At 44.9% G+C, this 20,173-nt stretch overlaps 3 protein-coding genes across 3 annotated transcripts in view; 2 read left to right on the forward strand and 1 right to left on the reverse strand.

Annotated features, from left to right (window-relative positions):
- LOC111982445 (exportin-1) overlaps positions 1-2,618 on the forward strand; it is a 14,763-nt gene extending 12,145 nt beyond the window's left edge. Inside the window, exons 19-20 of the mRNA XM_070433779.1 lie at positions 1,096-1,216; positions 2,605-2,618. Coding sequence (XP_070289880.1) covers positions 1,096-1,216; positions 2,605-2,618 — 135 coding nt within the window. The remainder of the gene's footprint in view (positions 1-1,095; positions 1,217-2,604) is intronic.
- Positions 2,611-6,142, forward strand: LOC111982239 (UTP--glucose-1-phosphate uridylyltransferase). The gene is made up of 7 exons (XM_024013783.2): positions 2,611-2,790; positions 3,407-3,540; positions 3,922-4,219; positions 4,563-4,760; positions 5,020-5,262; positions 5,405-5,509; positions 5,676-6,142. Exons 1-7 carry the CDS (start codon positions 2,710-2,712, stop codon positions 5,781-5,783), a joined length of 1,167 nt encoding a protein of 388 aa, XP_023869551.2. The 5' UTR covers positions 2,611-2,709; the 3' UTR covers positions 5,784-6,142.
- A 258-nt stretch (positions 6,143-6,400) lies between these two features.
- Positions 6,401-20,173, reverse strand: part of LOC111982240 (vacuolar protein sorting-associated protein 54-like) — a 22,994-nt gene continuing 9,221 nt past the window's right edge. Inside the window, 16 exon segments of the mRNA XM_024013784.2 lie at positions 6,401-7,803; positions 8,136-8,187; positions 8,190-8,229; positions 8,460-8,547; positions 8,549-8,565; positions 8,691-8,771; positions 8,900-9,021; positions 10,091-10,154; positions 10,196-10,222; positions 10,371-10,476; positions 10,592-10,655; positions 11,525-11,637; positions 11,747-11,928; positions 12,128-12,257; positions 14,195-14,550; positions 15,064-15,160. Coding sequence (XP_023869552.1) covers positions 7,698-7,803; positions 8,136-8,187; positions 8,190-8,229; positions 8,460-8,547; positions 8,549-8,565; positions 8,691-8,771; positions 8,900-9,021; positions 10,091-10,154; positions 10,196-10,222; positions 10,371-10,476; positions 10,592-10,655; positions 11,525-11,637; positions 11,747-11,928; positions 12,128-12,257; positions 14,195-14,550; positions 15,064-15,160 — 1,645 coding nt within the window. The 3' untranslated portion in view covers positions 6,401-7,697.

The following is a 20,173-nucleotide window of genomic DNA, read 5'->3' on the forward strand; positions in this document are numbered from 1 at the left end:
TTGTGCATATGGAAAATGTCTGTAAGGTTTTATTTCAGCTCATTTAACATGGGACCAACACTTTTCATGTTCCGTTTATATTTTTGTTCAGTGTAAATTAGCCATGGATGGAGAAGGATTTGGACTTGTGGTTTTACTTGATTCTCCGTACTGGCCAATGATTATAACGCCAATTCTGATCGAACCATAAATTCATACATTGTGCCCTTGTGCTCGATTTAAAAAAAAAATGTTTTTATACACCTGTCAGTAACAGGTGTGGCTGAAATAGACAAATCCACTAATTTGAAGGGGTGTCCACGTACTTTTGTATGTATAGTGTATCACGGTCGCAAGGCGTATGGACGAACAGGTTATAGAGAAAACGAGGCAATTATCAGAAGACCGGTTGTAATATGGCTTTTTTTTTCTGGATTGGCTTCCCTGGTGATTTTACGCCGCTACTGATTGGACCGGCCCACATCTTGATGTGACTTTCTGACATGAGAGAGTTGTGAGGTCTTGGATATTGTAGAGCTTGGGCCAGTCTTTGGTAATGTCAAATGGGGGACCAACATGAAGATTTAGCCTAAATGTTGTTTGTTAAATCCTTGTTGAAGATTATTATAGCCTGTATGTCTTGAGGGAAGTATAATTGTAGAATGACACGGCTCTCCAGACTCCTATTCATTTAAAAGGGGGCTATGGTTGTGGTGATAGTCAGCCTAATAGTAGTTGAGCTGTTAAAGTGTTTTGAACCCTCTGCCACCTAACAACTCACGTGAGGTTGTAGCTTTTAGTTTTTTCTTAAGTAGTTCCCTATTCCTGTGTCTTACACGTTGCTTTGTGTATTTTCCAATAGTCCATACACACTGAATACAGTACACACTGTAAAACAATACATTGGGTTTGTTGGGAGAGTGCGTGCAGGCTGCCTCTGTAGCCTATAGGGCTGTTTCCCAGACTGTAGGCTTAGTCATAGACTATTTATTTTATTTAACTAGGCTAGTCAGTTAAGAACAAATTCTTATTTACAATGACGGCCTAACCCGGACGACGCTGAGCCAATTGTGCGCCGCCCTATGGGACTCCCAATCACGACCGGTTGTGATACAGCCTGGAATTGAACCAGGGTCTGTAGGGATGCCTCTAGCACTGCAGATGCAGWGCCTTAGACCGCCGCACCACTCAGGAGCCCCTCATGTGACTAGTAAGAAGCAGCCCACCACTTTCAATGGTGAGTCTCCATTGAACATGTTTTTTAGTGCAGGACTAGGCTTTCTCCTAATATGTCTGGTCCTGGAAAATACTGCCCATAGCATTGGGAAATCAAATTTATAAGCTAGATTTGAAATGGCCTATCTGTGGGAAGACGTTGTCAAGATACTGCGAGGCAGTTTGAGTTCCTTCATGGTCGCACTCTCATCTCGATGGTTCGTCTCATGGTGTGAGCGGTAAGGAAGAGGCCTGGCTGCCTGTTACCATGCCAACTCTGAAACTGTAGCCTCCCTCCGACGGTGCAGGAAGTGTGTGTGTGGAAAGGTAGTGCAGGAGGTGTCATCATACACTCCCATCATACTCTCCTGCGTCTGTCTAGGCATTTGAGGATGATGGGAGGGAGGTAAAGTTAGGTGTGTATGTAAGTTKAAGGCAGAGTGTAACGGATTGTGTAAAAGTTAAGGTCTTGAGTATGACACACAGTCTATAATTACTCCCTGTCCTTTTTGTCCTCTTGTGTTGTACATCTGTCATCTTTCCATTTGCCAACAGCAGGGCCAGTAAAGACCAGAGGGCATGTTCCTTCTCCCTGGGAATTATTATAAATGACGAAGTACAGGAAAGGAAATTCAAATGGCAGTGAATTATACCCACAGTCTGACTTTACCACATCTAGCTTACACTGTATTCAGTTCACAGTAAAACATACCATATTAACAGTTTGCCTTTTTCAATTATGCAGGCTACCGCTGTACCTTGACTTAGGCCTACAATAATTAAATAGTAGGCCTATTGTTTTTTCCTATTGGACAAATCTATTTCTGGACCATTCTGTAGGGGTGTTTTGTTCTCCCCTCAGTCCCTGTGTGAGGATGTACTTTATCTCCACCGCTCTGGGTTTTGACAGCTGTCGCCATGGCTTCACTGAACAGCACTGTTACATAATAGGAGCCTGGAGTGATGCCAGCTCCCCCTTCTCCACCCCTCCTACGCTCCAAAACAGAGCACCCCACCCTACCTTGAGCAACCCCAATACTGCCCCCCAGTTGTCAAATGCTGAACTGAAGATCCAACTTTCACAGGGATTGATATAGCAGTCGGCAATTGAGTCTTCTCTGTGGTTACCCCATTGGACAGGTGAATTATTTTATTGAAAACAACCAAACTGCAAAGCATTGCTGTAGCCTAAACAGATTTCTGAATCCTCCCCATTTGTTTAATTGAAAATCCGTCAACTTGTCATTTCTGTGTAACTTACTACTTTGTTAATGGAGGAACGTAGGACCTGCACTGAAGCGTTCTAACATTGCCAGTCTGTGTGTAAACATCTACATTTTTGGGCAAGTGATCATAATCTTCAGGCTACTCCCAGTATCTGACCTGCACCTCTTTCCCTCCCTGTTGCAGATCCACCCCTATGACAAGATCAAGGCCCAGGGGCTGCCGGACAGCGTAGCGGCCAGCCTCAACAAGCTGGTGGTGGTCAAGCTCAACGGAGGCCTGGGCACCAGCATGGGCTGCAAAGGCCCCAAGAGTGTCATCAGTGTCCGCAATGAGAACACCTTCCTGGACCTTACCGTCCATCAGATAGAGGTATTATATTGTACTGTAGTATACCATTTTTGGTCCGAGAGAACATAACACACACAAAAAAAAAAAAAAGATATACAAATATTCAGTATGCGAATGTCAACTAGAGCTAGTTATTGTAGTACTAGATATTTATTTTTCTCAATTTCTACATTCAACATAATTTAGGGAGCCAAACTCCAGTAATAAAAATGTCTCCTGAGTGGTGCAGTGGTCTAAAGCAGTGCTAGCTGCGTTACTACAGATCCTGGTTTGATACCGGGCTGTGTCACGGCTGGCTGCGACCGGGAGACCCATGAGGCGACGCACATTTGGGCCAGGGTCGTCCGGGTTAGGGGAGGGTTTGGCCGGCCGGGATGTCCTTGTCCCATCGCTCTCTAGTGACTTCCTCCGACACATTGGTGCTTCCGGGTTAAGCGTACATTGTGTCAAGAAGCAGTGCGGATTGGCGGGGTTGTGTTTCGGAGGATGCATGGGTCTCGACATTCGCCTCTCCCGAGTCCGTACAGGAGTTGCAGCGATGGGACAAGACTAACTTACTACTAATTGGATATGACAAAATTGGGGAGAAAAAGAGGTTAAAAATAATAATTAAAAAAATAAATGCCTTCCCTCTCAGCACTTAAACAAGACATTCAACGTGGATGTGCCTCTTGTTCTCATGAACTCCTTCAACACAGACGAGGACACCAAGAAAATCCTGCAGAAGTACACACACCACCGGGTGCACATCCACACTTTCAACCAGAGCAGGTAACACACGCACACAGACGTCCGCACCTACAGAAATGTACACCTGGGTTGTGTTCAGCAGGCCACACTGTTTTTAAAGCGTTTTGCAATGTAAAATCCTAATGAGCATTGCTCTTGGACAAGTTCAGGTACATTCCTGTTTCTAAACATTTTCTCTGTACTGGACATGATCCTGTTCTATTACGATCCTCCTTAACTCTTTCCTGAACATCCTCTCCCTCTTTTTACACTCATCCATCTCTCCTCCACTCTCCATTTCACTCTCTTCTCACCTCTACCTCACTTGACAGGTTGTCATTGTAAATAAGAATCAGTTGTCATTGACTTACCTGTGTAGATAAAGGTAAATGAACGTTATTAAAACTCCTCCTGCCCCTCTAGATACCCGAGGATCAACAAGGAGTCCCTGCTGCCCGTGGCGAAGGACCTGGGAATGCACGGCGACCACGCCGATGCCTGGTACCCACCCGGCCACGGAGACATCTACGCCAGTTTCTACAACTCCGGCCTGCTGGACAAGCTGATCGCCGCGGGCAAGGAGTACATCTTCGTGTCTAACATAGACAACCTGGGCGCCACCGTGGACCTGTTCATCCTCAACCACCTGATGACGCAGCCCAAAGACAAGCGCTGCGAGTTCATCATGGAGGTGACGGACAAGACCCGTGCAGACGTCAAGGTGAGCAGAGGTTTGTGTGCTAGCTAGAAGCAGCCATGGGGTAGTGCTGGTTTTCCTTTCTCCCTGGTGGTTCATTAAATTGTTAATGTCGCTGATGGTCAGAGTCCACCCACCTCGGCAGTATTTGGGGACCTTGGGGCTAAAAATGTAAGACCATTAAAAAGAGTGATAAAGCGACAATGGTAGAGGATAAAATGATCATGATGAAAGTGAATTCCCTACAATTGTATGATCCATTTTGCGATGTATTATACCTCAATGTAAAATGGCATACAGCCTACCATTTCTTTAATTTCCTAACTGCTCATGCATGGTTCTGCCACGCCTCTCAATCTCTCCGCAGGGTGGCACGCTGATCCAGTATGACGACAAGCTGCGTCTGCTGGAGATTGCCCAGGTGCCCAAAGCCCACGTGGACGAGTTCAAGTCGGTCACCAAGTTCAAGATCTTCAACACCAACAACCTTTGGATCTCCCTTGCCGCCATTAAGAGGCTGCACGAGCAGAACACCATGGACATGGAGATCATCGTCAACCCCAAGGTGAGAGGACAGGGGAAAGGCGAGTCTTTAAATGAGAACTGGTATCTGTATCTAGAGTGGGTTTAGTTCGTAGCCATGTGTTTTAGGGTTTCCTTTGATGTCTTTACTTTTAACCATCCCATTTTATATGAATTAATATTTTTCGGATGGCTGTCACCCATGGCAACTCAACTACGATTAGATTTGCATAACGTTGAAATAGCCGCCACAAGCTCACTGAACGTTAGCACCAATTACCCCTCAACTACCTCCTCCCCAGACGCTGGACGGTGGTCTGAACGTGATCCAGCTGGAAACAGCGGTGGGCGCCGCTATCAAGGCCTTCGACAACGCCCTGGGCGTCAACGTGCCCCGTAGCCGCTTCCTGCCCGTCAAGACCTCGTCGGACCTGCTGCTGGTCATGTCCAACCTCTACAGCCTGGACGCCGGCTCGCTCACCATGAGCAAGAAGAGGGAGTTCCCCTCCACGCCACACGTCAAGCTGGGCAGCTCTTTCACCAAGGTAATGGAACCAAAATGTAGATTAATGCATTTTGTTGAGTCATTATGGCGGACATTTTGATTTTCTATACATTTGTGTGGGTCTTTTTTTATTGGAGGTAGTCATTCTTAATATTTTATGATTTGACTTGTTATGGTTGCAGGTCCATGACTTCCTGATGAGGTTTGAGAGCATCCCAGATATGCTAGAACTGGATCACCTCACAGTGTCAGGAGACGTCACCTTCGGAAAGAACGTCTCTCTCAAGGTAAAGGCTTCATACCCAAAATGGTACCTCATTCCTATTGCATAGTATCTACTTGGAATACAGAAAATTGATACTGGGCTACTTTTGCTTGACATCTCTCTCCAACTAATGTTTTGTTGTATTTTGTGTTACATTTGTCTACGTCCCCTCACTATCCATTCCACAGGGAACTGTCATCATTATTGCCAATCACGGAGATAGGATTGATATTCCTGCCGGAGCAGTGCTGGAAAACAAGATTGTATCTGGCAACCTGCGCATCCTCGACCACTAAGGCCTTCAGGACAAGCCACACCTAGGACTGTTTTAGAGCAAGAAAGGTTATCACTGTGATCCACCATTTCAGATCATTTATCTGCAGCTTACAAAGAAAGACTTGACCACAGTCAGGGTCATTTTAATCCATTTTAAATAGGTGGGATGGTCCTCCTAATGAGCGTTGTGGTTCAGCACACCATGCAAAAGCTTTTATAGGGTTTTAAGGCTGTGTTTACACAAGCAGCCCAATTCTGACAAAAGAGCTGAGCTAATTGGTGACAAGGCATATTAGTGGGAAAATATCAGAATTGGGCTGCCTGTGTAAACAGCATCTGTTGCCAACTCTGACCTGAATAAAGTGCAATATGGATTCAACTTGTCTTGATTTTAAAACTAGAATAGTTTAGTGGCAAAACACAATCATGTGAAGGTGCGGCCTCAGATGAAGTGCCCACCTCACTCTTCCTGGAGGTTTTTGCTCCAACCAGTGCACCTGTTTCTAATAATTATCTGGTTGGAGTGAAGACCTACAGGAGGGTAGCTCTCCAGGAACAGGGTTGGAGAGCCCTGGTGTAATGGTTCTATCTCAATCAAGGACAGCAGATGGACAGAGAGAAAAGGCCAAAGTAGAAATGCTTCCATATTGTCCCATGTTTTATTCAGTTTCCTGGGATTCAAGACAAACACTCAGTTTGCCACACTTCCTTACCCAACTTAACCAGAGCAGCAATGAGTGCCCAACAGTCATATGCTCACAGACAAGCATACACAGGCACTCAAACATTATACTATTGTAAAGAAGTCCGTCTCTGATATTTATCAAAAGTAGGCACTTTTGAAGTAGACCACTTTTTACTGGATGGTGCTTTTTGTTATATACACCATTAGATCCTCTTGCATAAGGTGTAATGCTCACAGTGTAGACAGGCAGTGAATAGAACTGGGAAACAAGACTTTTGGTTGGAGCTCGACTACTTAAAAAAAGAAAAGACAAACCAATCAGAGGCTAATGTTTGTTCATGCATCCAAGAAATACAACGGGTGACAATGCTTTAAATAGAATGACTTAGCTTGGGCATTAGGGAACAATTGTGCAGATATAGTCTGTCAATGCTCAAAGTGGCATTGTGTTGAGAGAAATTGCTCACTCTCACTGTACAGACGGCACAGTAAAGGTTTAATTTAGGGCCTTGGAAGGAATTTGTTTGCAAATTATGCTCCATCTGAAGCTCTCTTTAGAGAACAGTGTTTTAGTCAACTTAAAATGCCTTTTATCTTAAACATGGGTCTGAATCCGTGAGTGTGGCCTTGTTATTCCTTATTATTCCTTACTTCGTTGACCGACGCAAGATAAACAATATGCTTTCAACCTGAACAACAAAAAAATTCAGTTCTCCAGTAAGTGTCATGTTCTGAACCATGTCAGCATTTCAGTCCAATCAAAGTCCATTTATTCATCTGTTTTTAATAAGTCATCTATAGTTGAATTACAGTGTGATGAGGTAACGGGCAGCAGTTGCGTCCTAAAAGTCTCTCGTATCTCATTGTAGCCCCCCCCCCCCAGAGAGCTGCTCTTAAAAAAAAAAAAAGCCCATGTCAGTGTCTGAAATGGCACCCTATTCCCTAGATCGTACACTGTATAGGGAATAGGGCGCCATGTTATGTAGCCTGTCCTACACAATGGCCACTTCAGTGTTTGGTCCCACACCGTTTCTGCCTGGGGCAGTTTCTCCCTTGAGGAAGCACCACTACCAGACCTCCTCCACTCTCTTTCTGTACACAGACAGTGTGAGATCCCTGGGCAGGCTGGCTGCTGGAGGTGCAGTCTCTTTACAACAAGAATCTGAGTAGAGTTAAGTTTCTCCCCTCCCTCCAGGGTGGGTTAACATGGCGTTACACACTGTAGGTAGGACGACTACTACCCCCATCATCACCTCTTCTGCTCCCAGATCTCAGCCATGTTCAAGTCTAGCTTTTCAAGTGTCCTCAGTGATTGAACGTTCTCAGTGTAAAACGCGACATCCACCGTCACCAGCCTGGAGCGGGGTGAGAGTCATTATCGGGGGGGGGGGGGGGAATCAGAGAAGAGCTTCAGTCATCAACAAGTCCATTGAAATTGTCTTTTGCTTTAGTGACAAGAAGCTGTTTTATCAGACACATTAAGCCTAGTTCTGGACAAATGACTTTCATTAGATTCTCCGTTGAGCATTATTTTTAGTCCAGGAGTAGGTTTAATCTGTGTCGTGAAAATACATGTTTATCTATTTTTTGGTACGGTCAAGCAGAGATAACTGTAGGACAGATTTTGGGCGCAATATTCAGAAATGTTCTCTCTCAACACCAACAGAATCAGACTAGAAGAACTCACCCATGTTGAGGTCCACCGTCGTGGTGCACCCCGAGACGGGCCAGCTGCCTTTAAGGTGAATTTTAAGGCGGGCATTGATCCTCAGGAACAACATCTAGGCCAGAGAAAAGAACAGACAACGTTACCCTCAACTCAACATATCTAGTCAGCTGCGAATGCAATGAAGACAACCTGGACCGTGCCCAGTATGTTGTAAAAGCGCATGAGAATAGCGGTAGAAGTACTACAGCGTAGTTACGGAGTACATTGTATTATACATTATTACACATTTGATAATTAGAAGTCATTGAATAGGATCTCTGTGGTATTATTGGCATATATTACCTGTGCCTGTTCCTCAGGTAGCAGCTCGTAGAGGGCTTCATGCATTTTGGCCATTTGTTTACAGACGTTGCGAAAGCAGGCCGAGGCATGGGGCCTTGACTTCATACTGGCGGGAGACAAGGTAGATATTGTAGATATATGTTGATACACTGATTGACATTGCTGTAGCCAATTTTTATAAGTGGTATTGTAGGGGAGAGTTTGAGAGCGGTTTGGACCTGTAGAACTCACCTTAGACAGCACCTTCTCAAACATGCTGTCCATGATGGACACCAGTTTAGCGGAGATCTCCGCTATGTGATCGTTGTAGTCCTGGCCCCCCAAAAAATGAAAAACAATTCTTAAAACTCAAAAAAGGCCTACACCGTCGTGTCACTCCGGCCTACAAGTGAATCTCCGAACTAGAGTACTGTCCTCCGTGCGTGGAGGTCAGTGCTCACCTTAGTGATGTGGTCAAAGTGCCTGAGGACGCTGTACTGCTTTGGCGTCAGCTTGGTCTCAAAGTGGGCCCTGATGATGGGAATGTAGTGAACCACCAGCTGAAGACAGCGTGAGGCCAGGGCTGAGGAAAGACGCACGCTATGGTTATTTCTACACGGACAACACAGACGGGAACACACAGCTATACTAATGTAGAGAGGTAACCCTGTAGTGGGGCAAAGTGAATGATTTATATTATTTCAATGCTATAGCCTACAAAGAAATACATTGTGAAGCATTTGCGAGTGCGACACAATTGGCTGGTAGGGACATAAAGCACTCAGCATTTAAACATTTTGTTGTATTAAATCCTTATAGGCTGTGACTTATTTAGAATTCAATACAAATTAATCAAAAACGTACTTATTAGTGCCTTTGAATGTATTTTAGAGAAGCACACGTTTGGCCAGTCTGTGGCGTCAGACTCATGCGATGGTGCCTGGAGAGCCGGCCGGCAGCGGAGAATATCCTCTCCACTCTTGCAGAGCCACTGGGGATGCTAAACACCCCTTTGGCCACTCTTAACAGGCTGGGCAGAGATGCAGAGTTTTTTTTCTATAGGTAGAACCCGTTAACCCACTGGTAGGCCAAGGAACAGTGGGTTAACAGTGGGGAACAGTGGGTTAACAGCCTTGTTCAGGGGCAGAACGAATGATTTGTACATTGTCAGCTCGGGGATTCGATCCAGCAACCTTTCGGTTACTGGCCCAACGCTCTAAGGTTAGAGATCGGATTTTTTGTTTAGAAATACTTTGCTACAATGACACACTTAGTTATCTACCCACATCGTTCCTTTCTTTCTTTAAGCATGTGCATGTAGTAAGTCTACCATCATGCTTTAGGGATACGTATCTTTTCAGACTCCACAATGATTCTTTAGTTGTGGACACTACATCACTACATACACCACACTCCCTCTCTTGCTCTTTGTAAGTCACCTTGATTCAGCATCTGTGTTCTCAGTTTCTTTATTAAAATATTTACCGAATTAAAGCAAGGGGCTCTAGATAGCATCGCACAAGTAGACTACAAATGCATGCTGGGCCGGGCATGCCCTGAGCTCGTGACGTGAGCGCTACTGACGCTCCAGCCTTTGGGAATCGCACGCTCCACTCCTCGCTCCAGCTCCGCTCACATACTCTGGTACATACCCAGGTTTTTAGTGGTGATGGTCTTGAGTCCCACCACTTGTAGTGCTCCTGCCCCCAGGACCAGCTGGCAGCTCCGCGAGTTGANAGTGCTCCTGCCCCCAGGACCAGCTGGCAGCTCCGCGAGTTGAAGTGCTGTCAGCGAGAGAGAGAGAGAGAGAGGGTCAGGGACCATTCAATACAACATGGCAGGTTGTTAGTGGGATGCTTGCCAGGTAAATGTAGACGACTCTCAGACCATCCTTCTAGACTGTTGCCACACAGGTGGGTGGTGTGTTGTTACCTTGAGTAGGTCTGAGAGGCGGGTGAGCATGTCCGTGGAGATGGACGGGATGTCGTTGACACACTGACAGTACTCCAGGAAGATCCGGATTAGCAGTAACACCGTGCTGATGAGGAGGACACAGAGGTCACCAGTCAGTATCATTTTTTCCCTACATGCATTCCGTTTCGAATGTGGGAGTGGAAAGGCGCATTTATCGTAGTTAGTCAATCAAAACTCACCCGACAACAGCATATTTCTGGCCATCAATGTGCAAATAATCACTTGGTTTCCTTTCTTCTGTGCCTGGTRTTGAGAAGACAGGAAATAAACTCAGTCTAGGGACAGCCAAATATATTTGGGGGACTGACAGTTGTGCAGACCGTGGTTCAGTGACAGACTATGGTAAGCATGGTATACAGGGCATAAAATTCACTTTGTGATCCACCAGCCACTGTGGCAGGTAGATGAAAATATCTACCAGCCACTGAGGTCTTTTACCACCCAAAATATTTTCGCCATAATTACATAAAATGTTGTTTTTTTTTACGCTTTGTAATGTTTCTAAATACCAGAAATGTATTAGTACGAAGTAATGTGGTATATTGCTGAATTTCATTTCATTCTTTGTGACCTGAGTCCAAACTATCGGAGACAAAATGTTCAGCTGCCCCTTTAAGTGTCTCTGAGATTTGGGATCTCTCTCTTTGCTATCAGTTGAAGCAGCAGACTCAAACTAACATTGAAAAACAACCACGCAATGTAAATAACCAAAAAACACGAGGACAAAGTTTCACTTTGTAAACTTGAGTAAATTAGACCAACTTTCATACCTGTGCACAGCGCCTCCAAAAATGAATCTATCAGCACTTAATTCAGTGTGCATAGCTCCCCTGCCAGGCAGTGTTACAGCGAGAGGTGGGATATAGGATTCCTATATATTTGAGCGATTAGCAGCTATGAAACAGAACAGCTATTGCAGCATTTTTCTAACCCTAACTGTGCTCATACTTGACTTTTGACAATTTTTATTCACGAATGTAATGCTCGCACTGTAGAGCCCTGCAAATTGACCACCCGCCAACATGGCTGGTGAAATAGACATTCTTACCTGCCAATATCTAAATCTACACGTGGGTGGCGGGTGTTCATTTTATGCTCAAATGGTATATTACCTTGGGGTTTGCGTTCGGGTAGTGTGATCCTGCCATCTGCTATGGAGTTAACCAGGTCCTGGAATTCTGCAGGAACCTCTGCCTGCTTCCACCGCTCATTGTCCAGCAGCAGACTGGAGAAAACCCACACGCACAGTTAGGATAGACCGTTTAAGTTCCTGAAGTATTGCACCTCTATTCCCTATTTAGAAGTGTGTGTGTCTGTACTCTCCAGTCTAATACCTGAGCTTGGTCTTGCGTTCCTCGTGGAAGCGGTGGACAAAGCGGTTGGCCTGGCTCTGTAGCGCCCCCCTTAGGGACACACTGCGCCTGCAGCACAGCTTCTCTGTGTCCCTCACAAAGCCTTCCACCGCCTGGGACAGAAACACAAACTCAGCCGAGCTCAGACGCTCCAGGGAGCCATCCTGGCGGAGAGAGAAAGTGATTATTCAAGGTTACAAAACAGGAAACACTACCAGCAGGATTGGAGTTACTCCAATTTGACATTGTCAATTCAGAACATCAAACCCTGTCTGTACAGTCACACACAAGCCAGCTGAGAGTGCATTGGTCACGCTGTGTGTTGTTTATCCTGTCATGGCATGCGTTAAGCTAGCTAGCTACCTTGGCTCTGGCCATGAGGACTTTGACACAGCGGTCGTGGCTGACGTCTGAGGCGGTGTAGAGCAGCTCCTGGATGTTATTGGCCACGCGGCCCAGCTCCAGGTCACTAGGCATCATGTCCTCACTGGACCTGCAGCCGAACAGACAACAGAGAAATACAATTACTAGAAAGATATTTTATTTTTATTTTTATTTTTTACATTCTATTTGTATTGTACAGAATACAAAGAGCACTTAAGAAGGGACACTCCATTTTTTATTGTCTACTACAGAGTATAAAAAGGTCCCAGCTGGTCCCAACCTTCAAATATATATACACTCATTGGGCAGTTTATTCGGTACAGCCATCTAGCACCAGGTTGACCCCCCCCAGCCTGAACTCTTCGGGGCATGGAAATGTTGCTCAATTGGTATCAAGGGACTTAACGTTTGCCCCACACCATTACGCCTGTACTGTTGACACCAGACAGGATGGATCCATCCTGGCTTAAACCAAATCCTGACTGTCATCAGCATGACACATTAGGAACCGGGATTCGTTGGAGCACACAATGTTTTTCCACTCCACAATTGTCCAGTGTTGGTCATTGTGTCCGCTGGAGTTTAGCTGATAGGAGTGGAACCCGGTGTGGTCGTCTGCTGCAACAGCCCATCCGTGACAAGGATCGACTAGTTGTGAGTTCCGAGATGCCGTTCTGCACACCACTGTTGTACTGCACTGTTATTTGTATTTGTGGCCCGCCTGTTAGCTTGCACGATTCTTGCCATTCTTTCGACCTCTCTCGTCAACTAGCTGTTTTTTCGCCCACAGGACTGCCGCTCAAAGTCGCTTAGGTCACTCGTTTTGCCCATTATAACGTTCAATGGAACAGTAACAGAATGCCACGATGCCTGTCTGACTGCTTTATATAGCAAGCCATGGCCACGTGACTCACTGTCTCTGTAGGTCCAGTTTTGTGTATGGGGTGGTGTATCTAAAAACAACTGTCCAGCAAGTATATACTTCCCTAATTTGTTCGAACTGGTACTGGGCTACCTTGAGAGGCGTCATAGAGAGACTCACCTTTCCACAGAGGGGTCATATTAGTGTTTAGCCCAAACTGTTCGGATGCTACAGACAGAAGTTGGCAGATCGGCAGTACCGACTTTAGACGAGTCCCGTGACGCTTGTGGGGGTCGTAGGGAAAAATGGTGTTTGTGAGTCTTTATATAAAAGGGGTCATTATAGTTTTGTAGGCCAAACTGTTCGGACGCTACAGACGTTTGTGAGAAGACCGATTTTCGGGATGTCTCCTGGTCTAACAAACACTGCTGTAGCTCGGCCAGCTTCCGCCGCAGAGGCAGAAGGCTGACAGAGAGTGCGGTGGATATCTCTAGCTTAAACAGGGGGATTTTTTATTATGTCAACTTGATTTCCAAAGGGGAGCGGATATCGACTCTAGGGTTAACCATGGAAAAATGCATAGAATTGCTGGAAACTTGCTTTAAAACGGCTAAATGTTCTCTCAGAATATGTAGAATTGCAGGAAATTAGCTATAAAAACCACAAATATTTCACTCAGTCAATTGAGGAATGTGTAGAATTTCAGGAAATTGGCTTAACTTAAAAATGTCTTTACACCACCAAAATGGGGGCCTCAAATGTTCTCAAAAATGTTGCCTCGCCAACGGACCGACTGCGCCCACTGCCCCCACCCACTGCCACCACCTAAGCCCCTTTTTGATCCAGAATAACCCTGTATTCTCTGGTTGGGGTACGCTCACACCATTCAAACACAGAAAAGCTGCTTTTTAACATACTTCCTTAAAACATTTTGGAAGGAAAACTATTTCACGTACATTGTAATTAATTACAGGTCATATTTGATAGAAATCTGGAAACACTGGACAGTTACTTTGATTTCCTGAGTGTGTACAGATGTGCAGCATGTATTGAATCTTTTTCACACTGCCTTGCCAACCCAAACTTTACTTTGGTGGAAAAATAACCAGGCCAGCACAGTATAGCCTAACTCAGTAGTGTTAACAGTGTGTGTTTGTGGTTGGTGAAGGTGGTGAGTGACTCACGAGATGCCGGCGGCCCCTCCTGGCTGGAAAGCGTGTTCCCTGCTGGAGGACGACTCGGTGGTCCCTGAGGCGGAGTCACTACCACAACCATCCAAACGTGACAGGGCCTGCCTGGGCCCCACCGTGGAGCTCTGCTCCTGGCCCCCGCCTGCCCCCAGGTGCAGCTGGGCATCATTGAGAGCGTCGCTGATGAACAGGCCCTCGTGGGTGAGGTAGGCCAGTTCTGCTTCCCCCTGGTTGAGAGGGGTCCCTGGGGCTTCAGCCAGGCCCCCCGCCGCAGCCCGCTCCAGCAGACGGCTCTTCTGGTTGCTGTCCAGCGCCTCCAGCACCACATTCCTCACCACACTGAGCGTTGCCTGGATGAGGACATAATGGTTAACTTATAGGGCAGAGGAGCCAACTACCAGGGTTGGGGTCCCTTCCATTTAAATTCCAGTCAATTCAGAAAGTAAACAACTCCAATTAGAAATTTCCCTTATTGAAAAGCATCGAAGAGAATTGGTATTTCAGTGTACTTCTTGAATTTAAATGGAATTGACCCCAACCTTGCTAACTACACCAGATGAATAAAAAGGCACAGATCATCAACTTCGAGTCCTACAACGGGCCAGGAAAGTAATGCACTTTAAACAGCTGGTTTGCACGTCAACCAAAGAAAAATGTGTAGACACTGCCAAAATAACAAATGCGAACGTGTTATATTCTTCTATGCCAATTTATATAGCAAGACATCTAACTACCTTTCATTTTCTTTACCTCTAAATACACTTTCTTCAAGTATTCTATTCAGCAAGAGGACAATTCCATAAATCCCATTTTGATTCAATCTAACCGACCGGGATTGTATTTTAATAAAGTATGATGCTCACCTTGATCCTCTTCAGGAAGAGAATGAAGTTCTCGAAGACGGACTTCAGCAGCTCAAACCACTGGGGGAAGGTCATCAGACGCATCTGGTCTGCCAGCCTGACCAACCAGAAGCAAAGAGAAGGGTCGTATTCATTAGCGCAAACCATATCAAAATGTTTTGCAACAGAAGGAGGAGGTTCTTGTCTTCAATAAAAAATGTAAAAGTACAACTGCTTGTGTTTCATTAGTTTAGTCAGATTGTGTATTATTGTGACAAATGAAGATCAGACCACATTTTATGAGTAATCAATGCAGAAATCCAGGTCATTCCAAAGGGTTCAAACTTTTTCTTGCAACTGTATATGTATGTACGTACACATGGACACACAGGAAAATCAAACGTTTGGCTTTAATTGATGCAGGAGGGCTGGGGAGTTGACCAATCAAATTTAATTAAAATGTTTTGTTCATATCCCCTTCTAAATCTATTGTCAAAACATGCTCTACCAGCCGGTTGAGAATAGGGTTAATCGGTTATTGGACATATTCAGGTTCTTCCAGTTGGTGTCTAGTGAATACGACCCAGGGGTATTGTGATGATAAACTTTAACAACATAGCAGATAGAAAAGTACAAAACTAAAAACTGACCAAATTCCAAGCTTTAATTTCAAACCTTGATTAAATTGGGAGACGATCAAGTGAATTCGGAAAGTATTCAAACCTCTTGACTTTTTCCACGTTTTTTTTAACGTTACAGCCTTATTCTAAAATTGATTACACTGTTTTTTCCCCCTCATCAATCTACACACAATACCCCATAATGATAAAGTAAAAACTAGTTTAGACATTTTTGCAAATGTATTAAAAATAAACAGAAATAGCACATTTACATAAGTATTCAGACCCTTTACTCAGTACTTTGTTGAAGCAGCTTTGGCAGCGATTACAGCCTCAAGGTTTCTTGGGTATGATACTACAAGCTTGGCACACCTGTATTTGGGGAGTTTCGCAAATTTTCTGCAGATCCACTCAAGCACTGTCAGGTTGGCTAGGGAGCATTGCTGCACAGCTATTTTCAGGTCTCTCCAGAGATGTTCAATCGGTTACAAGTTCGGGCTCTGGCTGGGCCACAAGAACATTCAGAGACTTTTCCTAAAGCTACTCCTGCATTTTCTTGGCTGTGTGCTTAAGGTTGTTGTCCTGTTAGAAGGTGAACGTTCACCCCATTCTGAGGTCCTGAGCAGGATTTCATCAAGGATCTCTCTGTACTTTGCTCCTTTCATCTTTCCCTTGATCCTGACTAGTGTCCCAGTCCCTGTCGCTGAAAAACATCCCCACAGCATGATGCTGCCACCACCTTGCTCCACTGTAGGGATGGTGCCAGGTTTCCTCCAGACGTGATGCTTGGCATTCAGGCGTGGAATCTTGGTTTCATCAGACCAGAGAATTTTGGCATTCAGGCCAAAGAGTTGAATCTTGTTTTCATCAGACCGGATAATCTTGTTTCTCATGGTCAGAGTCTTTAGGTGCCTTTTGGCAAACTCCAAGCAGGCTGTCATGTGCCTTTTACTGAGTAGAGGCTTCCGTCTGGCCACTCTACCATAAAGACCTGATTGGTGTCTGAGTGCTGAAAGATGGTTGTCATTCTAAAAGGTTCTCCCATCTCCACAGAGAAACTAGAGCTCTGTCGGAGTGACCATCAGGTTCTTGGTCACCTCCCAGACCAAGGCTCTTCTCCCCGATTGCTCAGTTTGGCCGGGCGGCCAGCTCTAGGAAGAGTATTGTTGGTTCCAAACTTCTTCCATTTAAGAATGATAGCGGCCACTGTGTTCTTGGGAACCTTTAATGCCGCAAGACATTTTTTGGTACCCTGCCCCAGATCTGTGCCTCGACACAATCCTGTCTCAGAGCTCTACGGACAATTCCTTTGACCCCATGGCTTGGTTTGTGCTCTGACATGCACTGTCAAATATGGGACCTTTATATAGACAGGTGTCTGCCTTTCCAAATCATGTCCACTCTGAATTTACCACAGGTGGACTCCAATGAAGTTGTATTTGTTAGCAAAAATGTCTAAAAACCTGTTTTTGCTTTGTCATTATGGGGTATTGTGTGTAGATTGCTGAGGATTTGTATTTATTGAATCAATTTTTGAATAAGGCTGTAACGTAACAAAATCTGGAAAAAGTCAAGGGGTCGGAATACTTTCCGGAAGACACTGTCTGTCTCTCTATTTATGCAACAATGAAAATTCAATAACAAAAAACTTGCGGGGCCAAATCAAATGATCCGAAGGCAGAATTTGGCCAGTGGGCCGACTGGTGAAGAGCCCTGTCCTAAACAATATATTTATCTGACAATCTAACGTTACGCCCTCATAATTAGATTTCCACACCCAGATTGGTTTCACAGCCCTCGCGTCATATTCCAAGCGCTCCTTTCAATGGCAGGATGACAGATTAACACAGTCTAACTCATTGTTGTTGTTAAGACAACCATAACCAACTGGTTTAGCTTCCTTTCCTTTGTTGAGGAAGGATTCTCAGAACACTAGGCCATATTGTGACAACACCTCCAGTGCATTCGGCAGATATTACAAGCAGCTCAATGTGCTCAAGCAATTACAAATGCATTCAACGTATAGCTAGCTGTACTACTCACTTTGTAACGATGTCAGTGTCGATATCTTCAATCTGCGACACCGAGTCGACAACAGACTGTGGGATAAGAGTATGTTACTTTCCATATCTGTTTTACCAACTCAAAATGTATTTCTTGTTTGATACAGGTGTGCTAGTTCAGGAATAGACCAAAGAAGTGGAACTCGGAGGGGGTGCTGGAAGAGAGGTTTGGGAAATACTCTTAACATGTCAAAACCCCTTTTCCAATTTCACCATAAATGTTTATGATCATGACGTATAAGTCTGTTCTCTGATACTTTTTATGTCTGGTCTTTTACCTGTGTGACGATGCTTTTGGCTGCTAGGATCATCTCGTCGCTGTAGATGTCCAGAAAATCCAGCTTCCGCTGCCTGAGCAAACCAAACACCAAAGACTCCAGCCTGTCCTGTCTCCCCCCCCCTTATGATATCCAGTGAACAACCACTTTACAATAGTGCAATCTAACTCTTTTAAGGGGGGGGGGGTTAGAGGATTACTTTATCCTATCCTAGGTATTCCTTAAAGAGGTGGGGTTTCAGGTGTCTCCGGAAGGTGGTGATTGACTCCGCTGACCTGGCGTCGTGAGGGAGTTTGTTCCACCATTGGGGTGCCAGAGCAGCGAACAGTTTTGACTGGGCTGAGCGGGAACTGTACTTCCTCAGAGGTAGGGAGGCGAGCAGGCCAGAGGTGGATGACGCAGTGCCCTTGTTTGGGTGTAGGGCCTGATCAGAGCCTGAAGGTACGGAGGTGCCGTTCCCCTCACAGCTCCGTAGGCAAGCACCATGGTCTTGTAGCGGATGCGAGCTTCAACTGGAAGCCAGTGGAGAGAGCGGAGGAGCGGGGTGACGTGAGAGAACACACAACTGGCAAATATTTTCAGCTGGCAGGCTGACCTGGAATACGTTTCTTATTGACAGTGAGGGTGCATAGGCGCTTTGTTGGACTAAGAATGGGGTACTTTAAAAAAAATATATATTTTTTTTATTTTGGTGAAAAATATTTGAATTGTTGACAACACTTAGGCAACAAATTGGTTAAATCACATTTCATGACCCATGTGGTCAATTCATCAATCATGACAAAGTTGTGTATAAAATAATGCCTATAATAATACAAAAAACTGCACTGTCTTATCTCAATATGTCTGAACATGGTGAAAAAACCTGGCTCATTTAGAAATGTAGAGAACCATTTTGAGGGACATGGCACTATATACCACCTGAACGCATTCATTTGAATGTAATTGAGTATTTATGTTTGGACATACAAAATTACCATAATTTGACATCAGTCTATAACAATGCTTACCTACTATGAAAGCCATTGAAGCAGACCTAAAGTAAAAAATATATATTGTTCACTGAGTAAAAATGCAATGCATTGCTGGTGTGACCCTCCTGGTAGAGCTCTGTTATTTCCAAAATAAACATTAAGCTGGCAAAGAAAAGCAAAAAATTATTGCAATTTCTATTTGAGTTGTTAGTATAGGAATTGAAGGTGACATTATTTAAAAAACAGAGTTAAAGGGTTCTTTCTGTTGCAAAACATTTTGATACGGTTTGCACTAATGAATACAACCCTGCTTTCTGGTTGGTCAGGCTGGCAGACCAGATGCGTCTGATGACCTTCCCCCAGTGGTTTGAGCTGCTGAAGTCCGTCTTTGAGAACTTCGTTTCTCTCCTGAAGAGGATCAAGGTGAGGATCATACTTTATTAAAACACAATCCCGGTCAGATAGATTTATCAAAATGGTATTTATGGAATTGTCGTCTTGCTGATAGAAGGCTTGAAGAAAGTTTAAGAGGTAAGAAAAGAAAGGTAGTTAGATGCCTTGCTATGTAATTGCATCGAAGATAAGAATAACACTTCAGCATGGGTTATTTTGGCAGTGTCTACACCTATTTTGGCGTTTTCATTGGTGTACAAACCAGCTGTTTTAAAGTACATTATTTACTGGCCCATTGTAGTACATGATTAATTCCTTTTGTGTAGGACTCTGATCTGTGCCTTTCATTTATCTTGTGTTAGTTAGCGGGTTGGTGTCAATTCCATTTCAATTCAAGAAGCTTTTCAGTAAGAAAATGTCTAATTGAAATTTGTTTACTTTCTGAATTGACTGGAATTAAATGGAAGCTACCACAACCCTGGTAGTTAGTTCCTCTGCCCTATAAGTTTGTCCTTATGCTGTGCCCCACAGGCGACGCTGAGTGTGGTGAGGAATGTCGTGCTGGAGGCGCTGGACAGCAACCAGAAGCCGTCTGCTGGAGCGGGCTGCAGGCGGGGGCCTGACTGAGGCCCCAGGAACTCCTCTCAACCAGGAGGAAGCAGAACTGGCCTACCTCACTCATGAGGGCCTGTTCATCAGCGACGCTCTCAATGATGCTCAGCTGCACCTGGGGCAAGCACAGCCAGGAGCAGAGCTCCACGTGGGCCCAGGCAGGCCCTGTCACGTATGGATGGTTGTGGTAG

Source organism: Salvelinus sp. IW2-2015, linkage group LG21 (assembly GCF_002910315.2).
Source record: "Salvelinus sp. IW2-2015 linkage group LG21, ASM291031v2, whole genome shotgun sequence".
In the NCBI taxonomy this organism is placed as follows: domain Eukaryota; kingdom Metazoa; phylum Chordata; class Actinopteri; order Salmoniformes; family Salmonidae; genus Salvelinus; species Salvelinus sp. IW2-2015.

Excerpts from the sequence above, each read along its gene's own strand:
- LOC111982239 (XM_024013783.2), top strand. The coding sequence starts at position 2,710 with ATGGGCTGCAAAGGCCCCAAGAGTGTCATCAGTGTCCGCAATGAGAAC. Across the intron at positions 4,220-4,562 it reads AGACCCGTGCAGACGTCAAG|GGTGGCACGCTGATCCAGTA; the intron begins GTGAGCAGAGGT and ends ATCTCTCCGCAG. Across the intron at positions 5,263-5,404 it reads TGGGCAGCTCTTTCACCAAG|GTCCATGACTTCCTGATGAG; the intron begins GTAATGGAACCA and ends TTATGGTTGCAG.